Source organism: Amblyraja radiata, chromosome 13 (genome assembly GCF_010909765.2).
Source record: "Amblyraja radiata isolate CabotCenter1 chromosome 13, sAmbRad1.1.pri, whole genome shotgun sequence".
Taxonomy (NCBI): domain Eukaryota; kingdom Metazoa; phylum Chordata; class Chondrichthyes; order Rajiformes; family Rajidae; genus Amblyraja; species Amblyraja radiata.
In genome coordinates, this window is record NC_045968.1 from 7,173,220 (window position 1) to 7,194,208 (window position 20,989).

At 41.9% G+C, this 20,989-nt stretch overlaps 1 protein-coding gene across 3 annotated transcripts in view; it reads left to right on the plus strand.

Moving 5' to 3' along the window:
* The window catches only part of rsrc1 (arginine and serine rich coiled-coil 1), a 287,203-nt gene that overhangs the window by 262,252 nt on the left and 3,962 nt on the right, over positions 1-20,989 (plus strand). For all 3 annotated transcript variants that reach the window (XM_033031151.1, XM_033031150.1, XM_033031149.1), the window contains 2 exons: positions 10,851-10,954; positions 14,487-14,630. In XM_033031151.1, coding sequence (XP_032887042.1) covers positions 10,851-10,954; positions 14,487-14,630 — 248 coding nt within the window. The remainder of the gene's footprint in view (positions 1-10,850; positions 10,955-14,486; positions 14,631-20,989) is intronic.

Consider the following 20,989-nt stretch of genomic DNA (forward strand, 5'->3'; position numbering starts at 1 on the left):
TGCATACATATCTCTGACTTGGCCCGAGTGACAAAAGTGGTATAGCCTGCAACGTCTGTGTTACCTCTCCTGACAGACTAGTTGTATGTGGTTATGAGGTGTTTGAAGATGGCTAACAGATGGCACTTAATGACTGGTACCTTGTAAACATATTGCGTTCTGGTTCATAGTAAATTAATCAATTGAGCCAAAAATTGCTTTGGAATAGACAACAATAATTTTGGCTGTTCTTTCAATTTTTTTTACAATCAAGTAGGAATAGGAATACTTTATTGTCTAGGCACAGTGAAATTATTTGCTTGCATACACAATGTATACAAATCTATGGCACTGACAAAGTTACAAAGCATGCAGTTCCTCCTTTTTTCCCCACCATTCCCCCCCCCCCCCCCCCCCCCCCACAGGTCCCCATTGTCCGTTGTTCTCCCTCCCCTATTGCCAGTGTTCTCCCCCCACCTCCCTCACGGGGGTCCCCCCATGCCTGGACCCTCCATTGTTCTCCCCCCACCTGCCTAACGGCGGTCTGAGCAGTATGGGCATGATACAAGTTTTTCAGTATTTGTAAGAAATAAATTTGATTTTCATTCCACTTAATATAATGTCCAGTATAACCGCTATAACTTTATACTTGAAGTAAAGCAATAGAGAATTCAGTTCATCTGACATTTTATATTATGGATCGAATTGTAAAATGAAGCATTTTTCCAATAATTTGGTGTTTCAAGTTTTCAGGGATTTTCAGAATTAATTAGTTAACGATTTGAAAAAAAAATGTAATGGTAATTTTACTCTTATGTGAAGAACAGTTGTGGCAGCATTGGTTTTCAAGAGATCGCAGCAGCTAAATAGATCATAAAACTGCTTTCATTTATTCTTGCACCTCTGTTTTATGAAATGTTATACAATTTTACATTTCAAAACGTGTTATTGCATATTGCCATTCTTGTCTGCTGCTACTTTAGATAAAGTACAAAACATAAAAGATAGATTTAAAGTTTTGATTACTTAATTTTTTCAAACTATTTTGATTTTAATACAAATCAATTAGATTATTCCAGCAGCAACTCATTTTTCATTACACTATTTCTAAGCCACATGTAATTCCAGTACTTGCCTGGAAAGTAAAGTGGAGCGAGATTTTTTTCCTAACTTTAAGAAACACTCAAGCTTGTATGGATGTGCTTTCTGTTCAGGTTAACAACTGAGTATTGATGGAGTAACGCCCCTGTCCCACTTAGGTGATTTTTTAGGCAACTGGGGTGTCGCCTGTATGGTCGTGAGAAGTCTCTTCAGTCGCCCAAAGAATTGTGGCATTTTTCTGGTCACCGCTGGATTTTGAAATGTTCAACACTTTTCTGCAACAATCAGCTTGATGCCAATGAGCGCAGCTTGACTTCTCCTGACGTAGGTGCTGTCGTAGGTTGTTGCCAGGATGACGTAGGTTGTCGCCGGTGCTGACTTTGGTGAATTCCATTGGTGATACCTACATCAACCAACGTCAACTGGCGACAGGTACCGGCGACTGAATTGCCTTAAGTTGTCTTCAGTTGTCGCCGACAGGGTCGTACCTCGGGTGGACATAGGTTAACATGGAAACATAGAAAATAGTGCAGGAGTAGGCCATTCGGCCCTTCGAGCCTGCACCGCCATTCAATATGATCATGGCTGATTATCCAACTCAGTATCCCGTACCTGCCTTCTCTCCATACCCTCTGATCCCCTTATCCACAAGGGCCACATCTAACTCCCTCTTAAATATAGCCAATGAACTGGCCTCGACTACCCTCTGTGGCAGAGAGTTCCAGAGATTCACCACTCTCTGTGAAAAAAGTTCTTCTCATCTCGGTTTTAAAGGATTACCCCCTTATCCTTAAGCTGTGACCCCTTGTCCTGGACTTCCCCAACATCGGGAGCAATCTTCCTGCATCTAGCCTGTCCAACCCCTTAAGAATTTTGTAAGTTTCTATAAGATCCCCTCTCAATCTCCTAAATTCTAGAGAGTATAAACCAAGTCTATCCAGTCTTTCTTCATAAGACAGTCCTGACATCCCAGGAATCAGTCTGGTGAACCTTCTCTGCACTCCCTCTATGGCAATAATGTCCTTCCTCAGATTTGGAGACCAAAACTGTACGCAATACTCCAGGTGTGGTCTCACCAAGACCCTGTACAACTGCAGTAGAACCTCCCTGCTCCTATACTCAAATCCTTTTGCTATGAAAGCTAACATACCATTCGCTTTCTTCGCTGCCTGCTGCACCTGCATGCCTACTTTCAATGACTGGTGTACCATGACACCCAGGTCTCGCTACATCTCCCCTTTTCCTAGTCGGCCACCATTTAGATAATAGTCTGCTTTCCTGTTTTTGCCACCAAAATGGATAACCTCACATTTATCCACATTATATTGCATCTGCCAAACATTTGCCCACTCACCCAGCCTATCCAAGTCACCTTGCAGTCTCCTAGCATCCTCCTCACAGCTTACACTGCCCCCCAGCTTAGTATCATCCGCAAACTTGGAGATGTTGCCTTCAATTCCCTCATCCAGATCATTAATATATATTGTAAATAGCTGGGGTCCCAGCACTGAGCCTTGAGGTACCCCATTAGTCACTGCCTGCCATTGTGAAAAGGACCCGTTTACTCCTACTCTTTGCTTCCTGTTTGCCAGCCAGTTCTCTATCCACATCAATACAAAACCCCCAATGCCGTGTGCTTTAAGTTTGTATACTAATCTCTTATGTGGGACCTTGTCGAAAGCCTTCTGGAAGTCCAGATACACCACATCCACTGGTTCTCCCCTATCCACGCTACTAGTTACATCCTCGAAAAATTCTATAAGATTCGTCAGACATGATTTACCTTTTGTAAATCCATGCTGACTTTGTCCAATGATTTCACCACTTTCCAAATGTGCTGCTATCCCATCTTTAATAACTGACTCTAGCAGTTTCCCCAAGGTTGTCGTAGGTGGACGTCCTAATGGGTCGCCGGTTGTGGGTAGCTTGCCATAGCTTGACGTCGATTAGGTGGGAGGTTGTTGTAGACATTGTCGTAGGTTTTCCGGCGACCTGCTACGACTATGACAGTCTCCGGCAGCCGCTGAAAAAATCGCCTAAGTGGGACAGGCCCATAACTCTTTTCGCTAAATTCACTTAACTCCATAATTGTCTATATGCATAAACACAAATGCTGGGTTTTAAATAACTACAAATGGAAGATAGATTCAAGTTCAAGTTCAAGTTTATTGTCATGTGTCCCTGATAGGACAATGAAATTCTTGCTTTGCTTCAGCACACAGAACATAATAGGCATTGACTACAAAACACATGAATAAATAAACTGATAAAGTGCAAAATGACAGATAATGGGTTATTAATGTTCAGAGTTTTGTCTGAGCCAGGTTTAATAGCCTGATGGCTGTGGGGAAGTAGCTATTCCTGAACCTGGTCGTTGCAGTCTTCAGGCTCCTGTACCTTCTACCTGAAGGTAGCAGGGAGATGAGTGGGTGGCCAGGATGGTGTGGGTCTTTGATGATACTGCCAGCCTTTTTGAGGCAGCGACTTCGATAAATCCCTTCGATGGAAGGAAGGTCAGAGCCGATGATGGACTGGGCAGGGTTTACTACTTTTTGTAGTCTCTTCCTCTCCAGGGCACTCAACTTGCCGAACCAAGCCACGATGCAACCGGTCAGCATGCTCTCTACTGTGCACCTGTAGAAGTTAGAGAGAGTCCTCCTTGACAAACCGACTCTCCGTAATCTTCTCAGGAAGTAGAGGCGCTGATGTGCTTTCTTGATAATTGCATCAGTGTTCTCGAACCAGGAAAGATCTTCAGAGATGTGCACGCCTAGGAATTTGAAGCTCTTGACCCTTTCAACCATTGACCCATTGATATAAACGGGACTGTGGGTCCCCATCCTACTCCTTCCAAAGTCTACAATCAGTTCCTTGGTTTTGCTGGTGTTGAGGGCCAGGTTATTGTGCTGGCACCATATGGACAGTTGCTCAATCTCTCTTCTATACTTCTAGATTGTGTCATAAAGAAGAACAATTCATAATGCCTAATTGGTTGTGCTACACAACCTCCATTTTTAGTGGCACCTTCTAAAATACTTGACCTTTTTTAAAAAAGAATCATAGATAGTTTAAGGAATCATAGTAGTTTGTACACAGGGAATGTTATCTAAACTTATAATTTCAGGTGGAAACTTATTTTCTCGCAAAATACACATGTATGTTTCTTTGAGCCTACTGAGGTTTACAGGTTTAAACAGTTACAGATGGAAATCATATTATATTTCAGCAGATGTCCCCTGATATTACCAGTGTAAATAAAAAAAACATGCCTAAACATGGAGTAAATTATTTTCTGCTTTTGAAAGTTTCTACCCCTTGCCTAGCACCAAGTATCATCTGTTTTCACAAAAGCTAGAATTTAATTCCATGCACTGGTAAAGGCAGGAAAATGAAAACACATAGCTACTCAGAGTAATTGAACTTCTGCTTCTGTTTTTCCTTTTCTGCATTTACATTTGGAAACACCAATTTTATTTAATTAGTCCTTTGGGAATAGATTTTTACCGCATGAGGTTTTTGACTGAAAAGTAATTGTGCATCTTAAGGTACAATCCCTATTTTGAGTTCCAGATTTAATTTTTTAATTTATATCATTCAACATTTGCTATGCGGGCTGTGTTTACTTTCATGGTGAAGCAAGAGTTAATTATTTTTGGCAGCTGCAGTTATACTTCAATTATCAAACTGTTGTAAAGTGCTTTTTGCTGCCTGTTGACAAATTCTCATGGTGTAACTTAAAAGGTAGGTGGTCTAGCTACATGTGTTTACTTAAAAGTTTTGAGACCACCTAAGCCTTCTTCTTGCGTATGGCGTGCACAGCCTAAAGTTGTAGGACAACTTGTTCTATTTGATCTTATTTGATTGTGCACGCCGGGTTCGTTGAAACAGGGTGGACTACGTGAAGGTTGCAATCTTCCACCCCACCACCTAAGTTAAATCACTGCCCTCATTTTGTTTGCGTGTAATATGATTGTTGCGTACTGCAAAGTAAAAATGTTAAGTTCCCATTCATTCAGTTTGATCCACTGAGAAAGTACAATGGTACTTTTGACTTATTTCTTTAAAATACTCTCTGTTATAAAACTAAAGTTGAAGAACTGCACAATTCAAGAAATGAAATTCTGTACACATAATAAATCCACATAGATCCATAGTTGTTGGAAGTGTTTATCTTTTGTCTAAGAGCCAACTCCAAATCGTGTACAATTACAAGTTTTGAATTAAAAACTATCCCATTGCTTTTTAAATTTAAAGAGTATAAAATACAGGGATAAGTTTCAGTAAATGCTGCAGACCAATGTGTTTTTTTAATGTATGAATATAAAAATAACAGTTTACATATGGACTATATAGGAGCTTCTGACATAGTTCATTCTACCATGTCGTCTATGAGTGTAGATGTCCAAAGTCCTCGATATGGTTGCAATGTTTAAGATTTTCTTAAAACTGGAAAGTGTGCTCAAGAGAGGAGATAACTTTCTGAGGGCATCATATTCTGCACGGATATTGTGGGCCAAAGGGCCTTTCCTGTGTTGTACTATTCTCTGTTCAATGAAAAACTTCAAGGTCTTGGAGACTCAGGAACAACTTCTTCCACTCTTGTTTTTAGACTTCAGAATGTTCTTCCATAAGCAAGGGACCGATTCTCCTCTACCCTATTGTGGACATTGGACTTTGTCCATGGAAATGTTCTGCTACCATGCTGAGAACCATTCTGCATCTCCCCTTTGCTTTACCTATTGTACATTACTTTATTGTGTTTATGTACAGTATTATCTGAGTGGATGGAACACAAAACATAGTTTTTCACCGTACCTCGATACTCGTGAAAATAATAAACCTACATTTAACAATTGAAAGAATGGCTTCAGCCAGAACATATTTCTCAAAGGTTCTGGCTCACTCAAATGGCCCACTCTTCCAACCTTCAGATTGTGCTCCCTCACATTCATTCTCCCAAATTCTCACCCCTTCTTCCCCTGTTCAGTACTTCCATCTTGTTTTCTTGTTTTCCACCTGCCCTTTGCTTTTCTGTCAATTCTTTCTGCCACAACACTATCCATTCTTGCACGGGTGAATGCAGAGCTCCAGGAGGGCTCCCACTACTTCCAGATCTTGTTACCCCTTTGTCAATTGACTGGCCACCCGAAAATGGTCAGGCAATCAAATGTCGGGAAGATCAAGAGGTGGGAATTAGTGGTGTAAAGGAATCCTAAGGGCTGTGAAGCTGTGGAGGCAATAACAAAAATAGTGAGGGGAGAGACGTTACTTAATTTGAAGCAAATGCAGGAGTGATGTGTGAAAGGCATTGTACGTTAGAATCAGGGAATCAAGGATTTTGAGAACAGAATAAGAGAAGACACCACTTGGAATAGTGTAAGCCTTTAGCCCACGAAGGCAGACGAGGTTTTAGCTGCAAGACAGCTGCTGCAGAACCAACGGAAGCAATATTATGCTGGTGGAAATAGACAGCTCTGATGATGTGCAGCTCAACAAATAAGTCATCTGTAGTGATAAGGTTGGATACAAAATGGTCCAATTTCAAATTTCGCCAGGCAGGGGGATGAAACCTGTTTGTAACTGGACCAAAATGTCATTTAACACGTGTTGTGTAAATGTGAACAATGCAGGGTGAAAGTTAATTCCACATCTCAAGTCAGTAATTTTTGTCAGAATACATTGAAAACAAAGTTTATTTAGAAAATACAAAGATAAGAGCAACGCAAATGTTATACTCTGAGACAGCTTAGTATCTGCTGTCCTCTGCTGGTTAAAGTGTTATATTACAAGTCGACAACCGAGTTGTTTAGAGTATCATCCAGTGATGGCAGTGATCATGTGTAGGAAGGAACTGCAGATGCTGGTTTAAACCGAAGATAGACACAAAATGCTGGAGTAACTCAGCGGGACAGGGAGCATCTCTGGGGAGAAGGAATTGGTGACATTTAGGGTCGAGACCCTTCTTCAGAATCTCGATGATACTCTCATATTGTACCTATTCAAAAATAAAGAGTGATCTCCAAAGTCAGAGAATTTATCATTCTCTTAATAATTCTATTACCTTTGTATTCCTGTTTCTTTCCCTGTCACCTTTTCAGTTTCTGTCTGCCTTCCTTTCTTTCTTCAGTGGCGCTCTCCCTAACATATTTAGTTTCGCTCTCCTTTCCATCTCCTTGATGATCGCATGGATTCAGCATGGATATCAGCCAAGTTACTTCTTATATCTGCTGTGTTTGGGCAGCTAAACGAAGAGCAAAGAGCATTTTTTTTTCTTTATGAGAATGAAACAAAGTTGGAATAAACAAGGTGGTCCAGCTTTCTTATTAGGGTTTTAGGGATCAATATGCAGCATATTGATGAAAGAATCTCTTTAAAGAAGAATTTTAATTTAGTTTAGAGGAGATACAGCATGGAAATAGGCCCTTCGGCCCACCGAGACCGCACCGACCTGCAATCCCCGCACGTAAACACCATCCTACACACACTAGGGACAATTTACATTTTTATACCAAGCCAATTGACCTACAAGCCTGCACGTATTTTGCATGTGGGAGGAAACCAAAGACCTCAGAGGAAACCCACGCAGTCAAGGGGAGAACGTACAAACTCCATACAGACAGCACCCGTAGTCTGGATCGAACCAGGGCCTCTGGCGCTGTAAGAGCTGTAAGGCAGCAACACTGTGCCACCCCAAGAGTTATTTAACAATCAAACTTCCAACACACCACTTATAAAACAATAACATTATAAAGACAAGTATAAATTTACCTGACCAATTTGGACAGTTGGCTGTCTTGATATTTTACATTGCTTCTTATTTAAGGCCAACCAGCATTCTTTAGTGGTTCCACTGTGGTGCTTTGTCATTGTTTTGGATCACAGGAGGCACCCGTTCATGTTGTTAAAATAATCTCTGAAACTTGTACCTTGTCTCCAGTTCAATATGCCTGACACTTATCCTATCCAATTGTATCCTGGGGAAAATAACTCTTCTGTGTTTCTAAAAGCTTGCTATAACACATTCTGACTTGACATTTTAACTGCTGTTGCAAATTTCTTATGGGCCTTCAAAACCCTTTCGAGAAACATTTCTTGTGCATGTCAGAATGCAACCTAAAATGTGTCTCACCATATACTGTTTTAAAATCCCTTAACAGCCATACATAGGTGATGCACTTTGGTAAAAGGAATCTAAAAGCAGCCATTATCTAAATGGAAAAAGATTGAGATTTTTAAAAAGCAGATGAGTGAAGTACAAAGGGATCTGGGCGTTCTTGTGCATAAATTGCAAGAAGTTAGACATTGAATTGAAATTGAATACCTTTATTGTCATTCAGCCTTACGGTCTGAACGAAATTTCGTGCCTGCAGTCATACATACAATCAAACAATAATAAACAACAATAAACACAAATTAACATCCACCACAGTGTATCCTCCAATCACCTCCTCACTGTGGTGGAGGCAAAAATCTTAGGGTTACTGTCTCTTCCCTCCTCTTCTCCCTCTGCGCTGAGGCGATTCCCCACCGGGCGATGGCATAAACAGTCCCGTGGCTCACCGAACCCCGCAAACGTGCCGGCTCAAACACCGCGGCCCGGGGTGGTCGAAGCTGCCGCCCTCCAGTCCTGCGTACGCAGCCGCTGGCCCGCGGCTGAACCCAGGACTCAGGTCATAGCCGCCAGAACGCCATCCCAGCCACCGGAGCACCGTTCCAGCCCCAAGCCGGATCGCCCTCACGTGAGTGCCGTTCCTCCCTCGAGCTGGGCCGCTCCGACGGGAGCGCCATTCCACCCTCGGGCTGGGCCACTCCAACGAGAGTGCCATTCCACCTCGGGCTGGGCCGCTCCGACGAGAGCGCCACAGCCCCTCACGGGAGCGTCTCAGCCCCGCGCCAGGCCGCCCTCACGGGAGGGTCACAGCCCCTCACGGGGGCGCAGTTCCAGCCCCGAGCTGGGCCGCCCTCACGGGAGCGAGCCCAGGGCGAGTCCTGTCAGGCTGCCTCCGGAGCCTCGAGGTCGCCAGCTCCGCCATTAGGCCTCAGCGCAGACGGAGGCAGATAAGGGGGATACGACAAAAAAGTCGTATTCCCCCAAAGGGAGAGACAGCAAGCCCCGTTTCAACCCCCCCCCCCCCACATAAACACAACCTAAAAAACAAAAACGTAACTAGACAAAACGAAAAAAAACAACACAAAAAAGTAAAGACAAACGGACTGCAGGCGAGCCGCAGCCGTTCACCAGCGCCGCCACTTACGGTCACATGTACGGCATGTGTAGGAAGTAACTGCAGATGCTGGTTTACAACGAAGATAGACACAAAATGCTGGGGTAACTCAGCGGGACAGCTTCAGTACAGCAAGTGGTTAAAAGCAAATATGCCATTTGTCTTCCTATTTCAAGAGTTGGCATATTGAAATAGATAAGTATCATTCCATCTGTGCAGGGTATTGGCGAGGCCGCTGTAAAGTGCACATTTCAGGTCCCCTGATTTAAGAAAGGATATACTGGCATTGGAAACGGTCCAAAATAGATTCACTCGGCTACTTCCCATTATGACAGGGTTGTCCTATCATGACAGGTTACATGTCGAGATGTTTTTACTTGTGAACCATTCCGAGCTTTCATTTTTCTCTCTCTCTTGCCATTAGTTTGTTTGGTTTTGTGGGGTTTTCTTTCCCTTTCCCTCTTGCTGTGCACATCTGATTATTTAATGGCAACGAGCCTTTGAGGATCTTTGATCATGTTTGCTGCACTTTACCTGTATTGAAGCGCGATTTAAAGATGTCATAAAAGTCAGAAGCTTCTGGTCTTGGATTTCAAGAGCAAACACAATCAATTTTGTTTTATCCATCATTCCTTTGCCTTCTATTTTAACCCAATTTTATGGCTGAAATCCCTAAATTCTGTAGCTGAAAATATATTTTACATGTTACTTCCCATGGCATGTGTTAGTTTAGTTTATCAATGATTTTGTGACAGTGCGAAGTACTGGAAACTTTCCAGAGTTAGCTGAAGATCTGACATATTCAATATTCAATATTCAATAAGTGAGTTCAGTATTCCGAAAAACGCAAGGAATCATGGGATTTATCAAAGGTCATTTGTGATAAAGAAAAAGCGAACAAAGTGCTGGATGTATAAATTCTGTATAAACTGTATAAATTCTTATCTTTATTCATAATTTATGTGTAAATATATATTTAATCTGAGGAACAGGGGTGCCAGGTAGCGGGAGAGCGGGGTGTAACAGTGAGAGAGAGGAGGCAGATGCGAGTGGGAGACGGGGAGAAACTGGAACGGAGAGACATTCTCGGCAGCTGAACTGCTGCGTGTATACAGACCTGCGTTTCATCCGTAGTTAGGATCGAACCTGGGTCTCCGGCGCTGCAAGCGCTGTTGAATTGCTAATGGACTATCCCCGTCCCCTCCCGAATGTCCCATCCCTGTCCGGGGGGGGGGGGGGGGGCAATTCAACAGCGCTTGCAGCGCCGGAGTCCTGGGTTTGATCCTGACCACGGATGAAACGCAAGTCTATGTGCATGCAGCAGCTGAGCTGCCGAGTTTGTTTATCACGAATGACATGACCTTGGCATGCTCAGTCGGAATACCGAACTCGCTTATTCACACAGGGGTAATTACAAAATTCAGCACACTACAGCAGCCTGTGGAATGGCCTTGCGTTCTGTATTTGTATTCGAAAACCCTTTTTGAGAATGGAAACATTGTCCCTTTAAATTAAAATCTTTTCAATGTATCTTTTTTATTCCAGAAACCACAATTGAAGAACAGGTGAAACGAGTGAAAAGTATTGAAGCCATTGAAAGTGATTCTTTTGTCCAACAAACTTTCAGATCAAATAGAGATGTGAAAAAGGTAAGAAGTTTTTTTTTTGTATTTTTCAAAGAGAATCGCGTCGAGTAAATGTCACTGAATAAATGATGCTCACAGTGCACAAGATTTAACATCTTTGCAGAACAATAAACGGTGACATCTAGAGTAAAAAATACATTACATGAATGTCAGTTTTAGTGAGTTGAAAATAGATTTGGCCAATTTGAATTGGATTCAAAGGCAAATGGGCAATTACAACATGTGGCCTTTTAAGAGGTTGGTTTGGGTATACTAATTTCAGTGGCTCAATGGTACATTATTGTCACGAGTACCTAAGTACAATGATTTTTTTTTTAGACATACAGTTCAGTGGCAATCATCTTAAACATTAGGCACAACCATACCAAGTATGAGTGTAAGATGGTAGACCGTACTGAGTCAGTATACAAGAGTCGCCACATTTCAGGTACCATCTTGTTCTCTTCAAGTCTGAAATTCTTTCCAATGGGAATAAAGGTAAAGCAAACAAAGCCTGCCCTGGATGTCAAAAAGGGTTGAGTGTGAGGTGAAGCAGAAAAAGAGGGTGCACCACTGATGGAAGGTTGATAATAGGAAAGAGAATATGGCCCAATGTAGAAAGACGAGACAGAACACAAAGAAGAAAGAAGGGCAAGGATGTGGCATTTTAATATACAAATGAAAGAAAATGCCTTCTGCAGGCAGAGAAATTCGCACTGTGTAACACAGTAATGGGTAGACACAAAAAGCTAGAGTAATTCAGCGGGTCAAACAGCATCTCTGGAGAAAGGGAATAATTGAAAGGTGAAAATAGACCTGAAGAAGGATCTCTACCCAAAACATCACCTATTCCTTTTCCCCAGTGATGCTGCCTGTCCCGCTGAGTTGCTCCAGCATTTTGTGTCTATCCACAGTTGGTTCCTACATAGTAAGAGGTAGGGCTGATTAAGGGCTGAATTGATCTCCACAGCGATAAAAATGATAGGATTTCTAAATGAGTGCTTTTCAGCTGCATTTTGCAATGACCTGTTTTATCAGCTCTATTTTATGCCTTCATTTAATGACTCCCCCTCCTCAGGTCTTTGTGGTAAAGAATTCCAAAAGTTCACAATACTCTGAAATGAGTACAGCTTCATCTACTATTGAATTGATCCCTCAATTTGAAACAATGCCCCCAGTTCTGGGGGAAACTGGCACCATTGTTTCAGGTTAAGGTATCTGGACTTTAACAATTCTTCATTCATCAACTTCTTCATCATGGAAATCAATCTAGTGAAATGTCACTGTGCTGCATACAATTGAAGCATATCCTTCCTTAAATATTGAGACTACAACTGCATGTCATATTCCGCCTGTGGTCTCTCCAATATTCTTGCAGAGAGCCGGCTCAGATTTGTTGGTTTGAGTCACCTCCTTCATGTGATAATAATTTTACGATTCAATGTGCAGGTGCACTCAAGTTCATTCTTCCATATAATTTTGAATATTTTATTTTGCTGTTCTTTATTATACTCCTGCATGAAGGCTGAAAAATGTTACCTCTCTCTCCGACACCTTTTTAAACATAACCTCTATCAAAAGTAGCTTCATGATGTGCTGCCCCAAGAAGGTGACTGGTGTTTCACTACTGTCCAGGCCACGCTCTCTTCTCACTACTGCCATTGTGGGTACAGAATGTGCATATGGAAGCCTGAAATTCTACACCACCATGTTCAGGAAAAGCTACCATCCCACAGCTATCGGGTTCTTGAACACAACCCTAATAGTACCTCCAAATCAGAACATTATGTTTCAACTCTTACACAACCATGGGGTTTTTAAAATTGTGTTTTACACTAGTGTCTTGTTTTCTTGTACAGTATTTTTATCTTCCAAATTTTACGTATATATGTATATTCTGTTGTTGTGTTTATCTGAGTGTGTGTCTTTAATGCCGCTGCAAGCGAGACTTTTTTTGTATCTGTACCACCGTGTGCAGGTGAAAATAAGCATGACCTGACTAATGGCTGCTGTTATTTTTAAAATTTATTATTGCAAACTGTTCAAAATAAAGTTATAGCGTGCTTTAATTAAAAATGTTCTCACAAAAATGGGAAAGAATCTGCTTTGTGGGATATTATGCCACAATATATGATGCACTGTCAATCTTTCATATAGGGAACAAATAAGACATTCTCATATCAAAACTGATGAGTGATGAGTGTTTTTACAAAATGTTAAATGGTCAGCTCAACATAGATTACAAAACCTACACCAAACCCAAACCAATTTGGAGCAGACGAGGGCATTTGATCCAATTTGAGATTCCAGCTACCAAGACAGATGTGTACAGCAATTCATTCTTCCCCCGCATAATTAAAGCATGGAATAATCTTCACCCTACCATAGTTACCCAACCAGATGCAACTAAATTTAAGGTAGCTCTTTCTTCCCAAAAACACTTTCTGGCTTCAGTCCTCCCTCCACCACCTCCAGTTTAAATTCCATTTGGAATATTTTGGAGGACCAGGAAACCAAGAACCAAGAGTGTCATTGTACAGTTGTACAAGCAAAATCATAAGGAATAGAAGCAGGAGGAATTCTGTCCACCATAAGGAATAGAAGCAGGAGGAATTCTGTCCACCATAAGGAATAGAAGCAGGAGGAATTCTGTCCACCATCCAGTCACACCTTGGTGAAACTTGTGCCTCGTCCTGCCTTTTCTTCAAACCGTCTGATTCCTCCGGCATTCAAACATCTATGGCAATAAGGCTTGTTTACTCTCAGTAACATAGCCCTATTGTTCGCAAGGCTAACACACCCATAAGCTTATTGGTAAAAGTTACTATAAAAAGACGTGTTTATTCCACGTCAGGCTATTTTGCTGAGAATTATATTTGCATGGTCAATAATAGAAAAATAATTGATCTTGTTTATTTGGACAGATAATCCACTGTTCATCCAATGTTAGATTTGTGATTTTATTCATCATTATAATTTACAAAATGAGGGTATCATTAATAAATATGATATTTTTAACCGATTCCTAGCAAGCCATTGGAAGCTGGAATGAACTGCTTTCAAGTAAATTATATGACAGAGGACAGTTAAGAGTCAATTGCATTTCTGTGGAGTCCTGCCGAGAGAAAGAATGGCTGATTTTCAGAAAACATAAGTGAACCAGATAATTATTTTATAACAATCCAGTTGTTTTGTTGTCAGTTTTGCACTATACTTTAAAACAAAAAAACAATTAAATGAATTGGTTTTAAATTGCCCATCTATCTTTGTAAAGATTTAGCTCATACATCAGGATTATCTGCCCAGATACTTCACCGATGATGAAGAGTCTTTGATTGGAAATGTTAACTCTGTTCATCCACACACAGATGCTGCCTGACCTGCTGAACGTTTCCAGTATTTTTCATTCTTATTTCAGGTTAGCAGCGTCTGCAGGTTTTCTTCCAATTGCTTAACCACTTTAATAAAATTCCCATGATAGGGTCTGATGGCAGAAGATTCACTTTACATTGAGATTTAAAAGATATTTATGGTTCAATCTTTGCCTCTATTTTAGACACAAGAACCTGCAGAAACTAAACATGAAGCCACTGTGCTTAGCAAACGAGCAGATGATTTTAGCATTGAAATCAAACAAGAGGTTGATTATGTTCCTTCTGCCATTAAGTACCAAGATGATGACGCAGTGGCTCATCCAAGTGTAAGTATTGCCGGACTAACTAAAATATAAATTGATGATTTACTAATGATACTGAAATTTAAAAATGTGTAGCCAAAACAATGTAAATATACTGGACCACAATAACTGTTACCTATTTTTATTTTATCTCTATTTTTATACATCATATTTTCAGCTCTCAATCATTTGAGGTTGAAATTCTATTGAATATTATTTCTAAAACATGTGTTACCATTTACCATTTTACCGTGTTACCAGTTTAATGTAAAATTCCTACAATGTCGTAATATCTTAACTGTTGATAACAAATTACTTCATGCAACTGAAGCCGCACGGTGGCACAGCGGTAGAGTTGCTGCCTTACAGCGCTTGCAGCGCCAGAGACCCGGGCTCGATCTCGATTACGGGTGCTGTCAGTACAGAATTCGTATGTTCTTCTCGTGACCGCATGGGTTTTCTCCGAGATCTCCGGTTTCCTCCTACACTCCAAAGACGTACAGGTTTGTAGGTTGATTGGCATGGTGTATGTAGGCTGATTGGCTTGGTGTAAATTGTCCCTAGTGTGTGTAGGATAGTGTTAATGTGCGGGGATCGCAGGTCGGTGGGCCGAAGTGCCGTTTCCACGCTGTATCTCTAAACTAACTAAACAATTCAGTTAACTGGAGTTTCTTAACCACAGCGTGAAAAATGCTACCTTGTTCAATCTAGTACCTTGAACACATTGTTATGATATACTAGACTAAGTGGGACCCGTTGGGTCCCATGTTTACACGGGAGGACTGGTCCCCCAATGCAATATTCCACCTCTCCACCAATTCCAATATTGGTGGCCAGTGGGGGGGGAAGGGGAGGGGGGCTTTCGGGAAGGCTAGTATGGGTGTTGTGGGCTGAAGGCACTGGTTTCCAGTAGGCTAGTATGGACATTGTGGGCCAAATGGATTCTTGGGGTGGCTGCTCAGTCACTCAAGCCTGATGTGCTGTCAGCTCACTCACGGCTGGTGGGCTGGCAGTTGACTCACGGCTATTCCTTGAAATTCCAATTCAAGCAGGGTGCAAGGTCACCAAATTCAAATGCAGTTACCTACCATTTTAAGCAGGGTGCAAGGCCAGCAAATTCAAGTGCAGTTTCTTACCACTTCAAGCAGGGTGCAAGGTCACCAAATTCAAATGCAGTTTCATACCATTTCATGCAGGGTGCTAGGCCACCACATTCAAATGCAGTTTCATACCATTTCAAGCAGGGTGAAACCCCCATAAAACCACACAAAACACCACACAAACAGCACACTCACAGTTCAGTAGACATTCAGTGTGTTCAGTTTATTCACAGCTCAGACAGAGTCATGACCTCTCCCTTCCCCATCTTTCAGAGACTGAGCCACACCCACATTTCCGGGTTTTATAATCCCTCCCCCCTCCCACCAGAAGGGGCGTGGCCTTCGTGGCATGATTGAATCTCTCAGGAGAGAGATTCTCAAACATTTTTAAACACTAATAACACTTTTATTTTTCATTGATGGGAATAGTCCTCTGCACCTGATGAGCGGAGGGGGACTGAGTAAGATGGCCAAAAATCACAGCTGTAAGTGGTAGTGTTTTATGTAAAATCAATATACACTGCAAACAGGAAGTTGTCAAGTTTAGACTTTTAATCAATTGCCATTTCAAACCAACCACCATCACCAACCATTTGCTGTGCTTTATTTCAAACCATCCACCACCAACAACCATTTGCTGTGCTTTATTTCAAACCAACCATCACCACCATTCATTTGTTGTGCTTTACTTCAAACCAACCATCACCACCAACCATTTGCTGTGCTTTATTTCAAACCAAGCACCACCACCAACCATTTGCTGTGCTTTATTTCAAACAACCACCACCAACAACTATTTGCTGTGCTTTATTTCAAACCAACCACATTTTCATTTTCAAACCGCATTAAGGACACTCAAGGTCAGTAAAACCACACTCACAGTTTAGTAGACATGTGTTCAATGTTATTCACAGCTCAGACTAAGAGACGTGACCCTCTCGCTCCCCCATCTTGCAGAGACTGACTGAGGCACTCAACACTTCTGGGTTTTATAGTCCCACCGGAAGGGGCGTGGCCTTCAGGAGAGAGAATCTCAACATTTTTTAAACACTAATAACTCTTTTATTTTTCATCAATGGGAAAAATCCTCTTGTCCTGCACAGCGGAGGGGGACAGCGTTTTTTCTTAAATCAATATACAGAACAACAGGAAGTGGTCAAGATCAGACTTTTAGTAATATAGATTTCATTGCAGTATTATTTTGCGGGAAAAATCATTTAGTTTTATTTCCAAACCAACAACAAAACAGCAAAAATTAATTCGTATTTGTTGTATACTGTTCTTGCAGAATCCCACACAAGTGATCCAGACACCTATCTGTCTGATATGATTCAAATGATCCTATCACTTGCTCTTCGCCATTAACTCTTTGGTACATCTAAATGCGGTGGCATCCAAATAATGGAGCTAAAGTAAATCTTTTTGGCATTTGAACATGATAAAATATGCCAAAGCACTTTATGGAAGTGTCATCAAATCACGCCCATTACTTCAGGAGATATCCTGGCAGAAGTTTAGCAAAATATGTATTGATGTAAAAAGAAGGGCATCTTTGTTCTTCAGTGGTTTAAATCCTTTGCGAACTGCTTCACACATTCCTTCGTGCATATCTTCCACCATCTCCCTTCAAGATGAAAGGATTTTAATCTATATTTGAAACCAGGCATCCTCACTTACTACTGGTGTCTAATATTACAAGCTGGATCGCTGTGGCAAATGAAAAGTTAAATGTTTTCCTTTGATGTTTGAGACTTTAACGGAAGTTTTATTTTATCAGGAGGATCATTGGATTGCAACTGATGATCAGCCAAGGAATTCATGAACATCTGTGGGCAGCAGTAAACATGGAAACATAGAAAATAGGTTCAGGAGTAGGCCATTCGGCCCTTCGAGCCAGCACCACCATTCAATATGATCATGGCTGATCATCCAAAATCAGTACCCCGTTCCAGCTTTTCCCCCATATCCCTTAGCCGTAAGAGCTAAATCTAACTCTCTCTTGAAAACCTCCAGTGAATTGGCCTCCACTGCCTTCTGTGGCAGAGAATTTCACTGCCTTCTGTGGCAGAGAATTTCACTGCCTTCTGTGGCAGAGAATTCCACAGACTCACAACCCTCTGGGTGAAAAGGTTTTTCCTCATCTCAGTCCTAAATGGCCTACCCCTTATTTTTAAACTGCCATAGAGGGAGTGCAGAGAAGGTTCACCAGACTGATTCCTGGGATGTCAGGACTGTCTTATGAAGAAAGACTGGATAGACTTGGTTTATACTCTCTAGAATTTAGGAGATTGAGAGGGGATCTTATAGAAACTTACAAAATTCTTAAGGGGTTGGACAGGCTAGATGCAGGAAGATTGCTCCCGATGTTGGGGAAGTCCAGGACAAGGGGTCACAGCTTAAGGATAAGGGGGAAATCCTTTAAAACCGAGATGAGAAGAACCTTTTTCACACAGAGAGTGGTGAATCTCTGGAACTCCCTGCCACAGAGGGTAGTCGAGGCCAGTTCATTGGCTATATTTAAGAGGGAGTTAGATGTGGCCCTTGTGGCTAAGGGGATCAGAGGGTATGGAGAGAAGGCAGGTACGGGATACTGAGTTGGATGATCAGCCATGATCATATTGAATGGCGGTGCAGGCTCGAAGGGCCGAATGGCCTACTCCTGCACCTAATTTCTATGTTTCTATGTACCCCTGATTCTGGACTCCCGCAACATCGGGAACATTTTTCCTGCATCTACCCTGTCCAATCCTCTAAGAATTGTAAATGTTTCTATTAGAATCCCTCTCATCCTTATAAATTCCAGCGAATACAAGTCCAGTCGGCCCATTCTTTCATCATATGTCAGTCCCGCCATCCCGGGAATTAACCTGGAGAACCTACACTGCACTCCCGCAATAGCAATAATGTCCTTCATCAAATTAGGAGACCAAAATTGCACACAATCCTCCAGGTGTGGTTTCATCAGGGCCCTGTACAACTGCACTAGAACATCCTTGCTCCTAAACTCAAATCCTCTCGCAATTGGCTTTCTTTACTGCCAGCTGTACCTGTATGCTTACTTTCAGTGACTGATGTACAAGCACACCCAGGTCTCGTTGCACCTCCTCTTTACTTAATCTGACAACATTCAGATAATAATCTGCCTTCCTGTTCTTGCCACCAAATTGGATAACCTCACATTTATCCACATTATACTGCATCTCCCATGCTTCTGCCCACTCACCCAACCTATCCAATTCACCCTGCAGCCTCACAGCATCCTTCTCGCAGCTCACTGCCAACCAGCTTTGTGTCATCTGCAAACTTAGAGATGTTACATTTAAATCCCTCGTCTAAATTGTTAATTTATACAGTGGCTTGCAAAAGTTTTCATACCCCTTGAACTTTTCCACATTTTGTCACGCTACAACCACAAACGTAAATGTATTTTATTGGGATTTTATGTGATAGACCAACACAAAGTGGTGCATAATTGTGAAGTGGAAGGAAAATGATACATGGTTTTCAAATTTTTTTACAAATAAAAAACTGAAAAGTGTGGCGTGCAGAAGTATTCAGCCTCCCTGAGTCAATACTTTGTAGAACCACCTTTCGCTGCAATTACAGCTGCAAGTCTTTTGGGGTATGTCTCTACCAGCTTTGCACATCTAGAGACTGAAAATTTTGCCCATTCCTCTTTGCAAAATAGCTCAAGTTCAGTCAGATTGGATGGAGAGCGTCTGTGAACAGCAATTTTCAAGTCTTGCCAGAGATACTCAATTGGATTTAGTTCTGGACTTTGACTGGGCCATTCTAACACATGAATATGCTTTGATCTAAACCATTCCATTGTAGCTCTGGCTGTATGTTTAGGGTCGTTGTCCTGCTGGAAGGTGAACCTCCGCCCCAGTCTCAAGTCTTTTGCAGACTCTAACAGGTTTTCTTCCAAGATTGCCCTGTATTTGGCTCCATCCATCTTCCCATCAACTCTGACCTGCTTCCCTGTCCCTGCTGAAGAAAAGCATCCCCACAGCATGATGCTGCCACCACCATGTTTCACAGTGGGGATGGTGTGTTCAGGGTGATGTGCAGTGTTAGTTTTCCACCACACATAGCGTTTTGCATTTGGGCCAAAAACTTCAATTTTGGTCTCATCTGACCAGAGCACCTTCCTCCACATGTTTGCTGTGTCCCCCACATGGCTTGTGGCAAACTGCAAACGGGACTTCTTATGGCTTTTTTTCAACAATGGCTTTCTTCTTGCCACTCTTCCATAAAGGCCCGATTTGTGGAGTGCACGACTAATAGTTGTCCTGTGGACTGATTCTCCCACCTGAGCTGTGGATCTCTGCAGCTCCTCCAGAGTTACCATGGGCCTCTTGGCTGCTTCTCTGATCAATGCTCTCCTTGCCCGGCCTGTCAGTTTAGGTGGACGGCCATGTCTTGGTAGGTTTGCAGTTGTGCCATACTCTTTCCATTTTCGGATGATGGATTGAACAGTGCTCCGTGAGATGTTCAAAGCTTGGGATATTTTTTTATAACCTAACCCTGCTTTAAACTTCTCCACAACTTTATCCCTGTCTGGTGTGTTCCTTGGGCTTCATGATGCTGTTTGTTCACTAATGTTCTCTAACAAACCTCTGAGGCCTTCACAGAACAACTGTATTTATACTGAGATTAGATTACACACAAGTGGACTCTATTTACTAATTAGGTGACTTCTGAAGGCAATTGGTTACACTGGATTTTATTTAGGGGTATCAGAGTAAAGGGGGCTGAATACTTTTGCACGCCACACTTTTCAGTTTTTTATTTGTAAAAAAATTTGAAATCCATGTATCATTTTCCTTCCACTTCACAATTATGCGCCACTTTGTGTTGGTCTATCACATAAAATCCCAATAAAATACATTTACGTTTGTGGTTGTAACGTGACAAAATGTGGAAAAGTTCAAGGGGTATGAATACTTTTGCAAGCCACTGTATTGTAAACAACTGGGGTCCCAGCACCGAGCCTTGCTGCACCTCACTGGTCACTGCCTACCATTCTGAAAAGGGCCCGTTTATTCCTACTCTTTGCTTCCTGCCTGCCAACCAGTTCTCTATCCATGTCAATAACCTATGCCATGTGCTCTAATTTTGCACACTAACCTTTCGTGTGGGACCTTGTCAAATGTTTTTTGAAAGTCCAGATACACCACATCCACTGGCTCTCCCTTATCCATTCTACTTGTTACATCCTCAAAAAATTCCAAAAGATTAGTCGAGCATGATTTCCCCTTCATAAATCGTCACTGCTTTCCA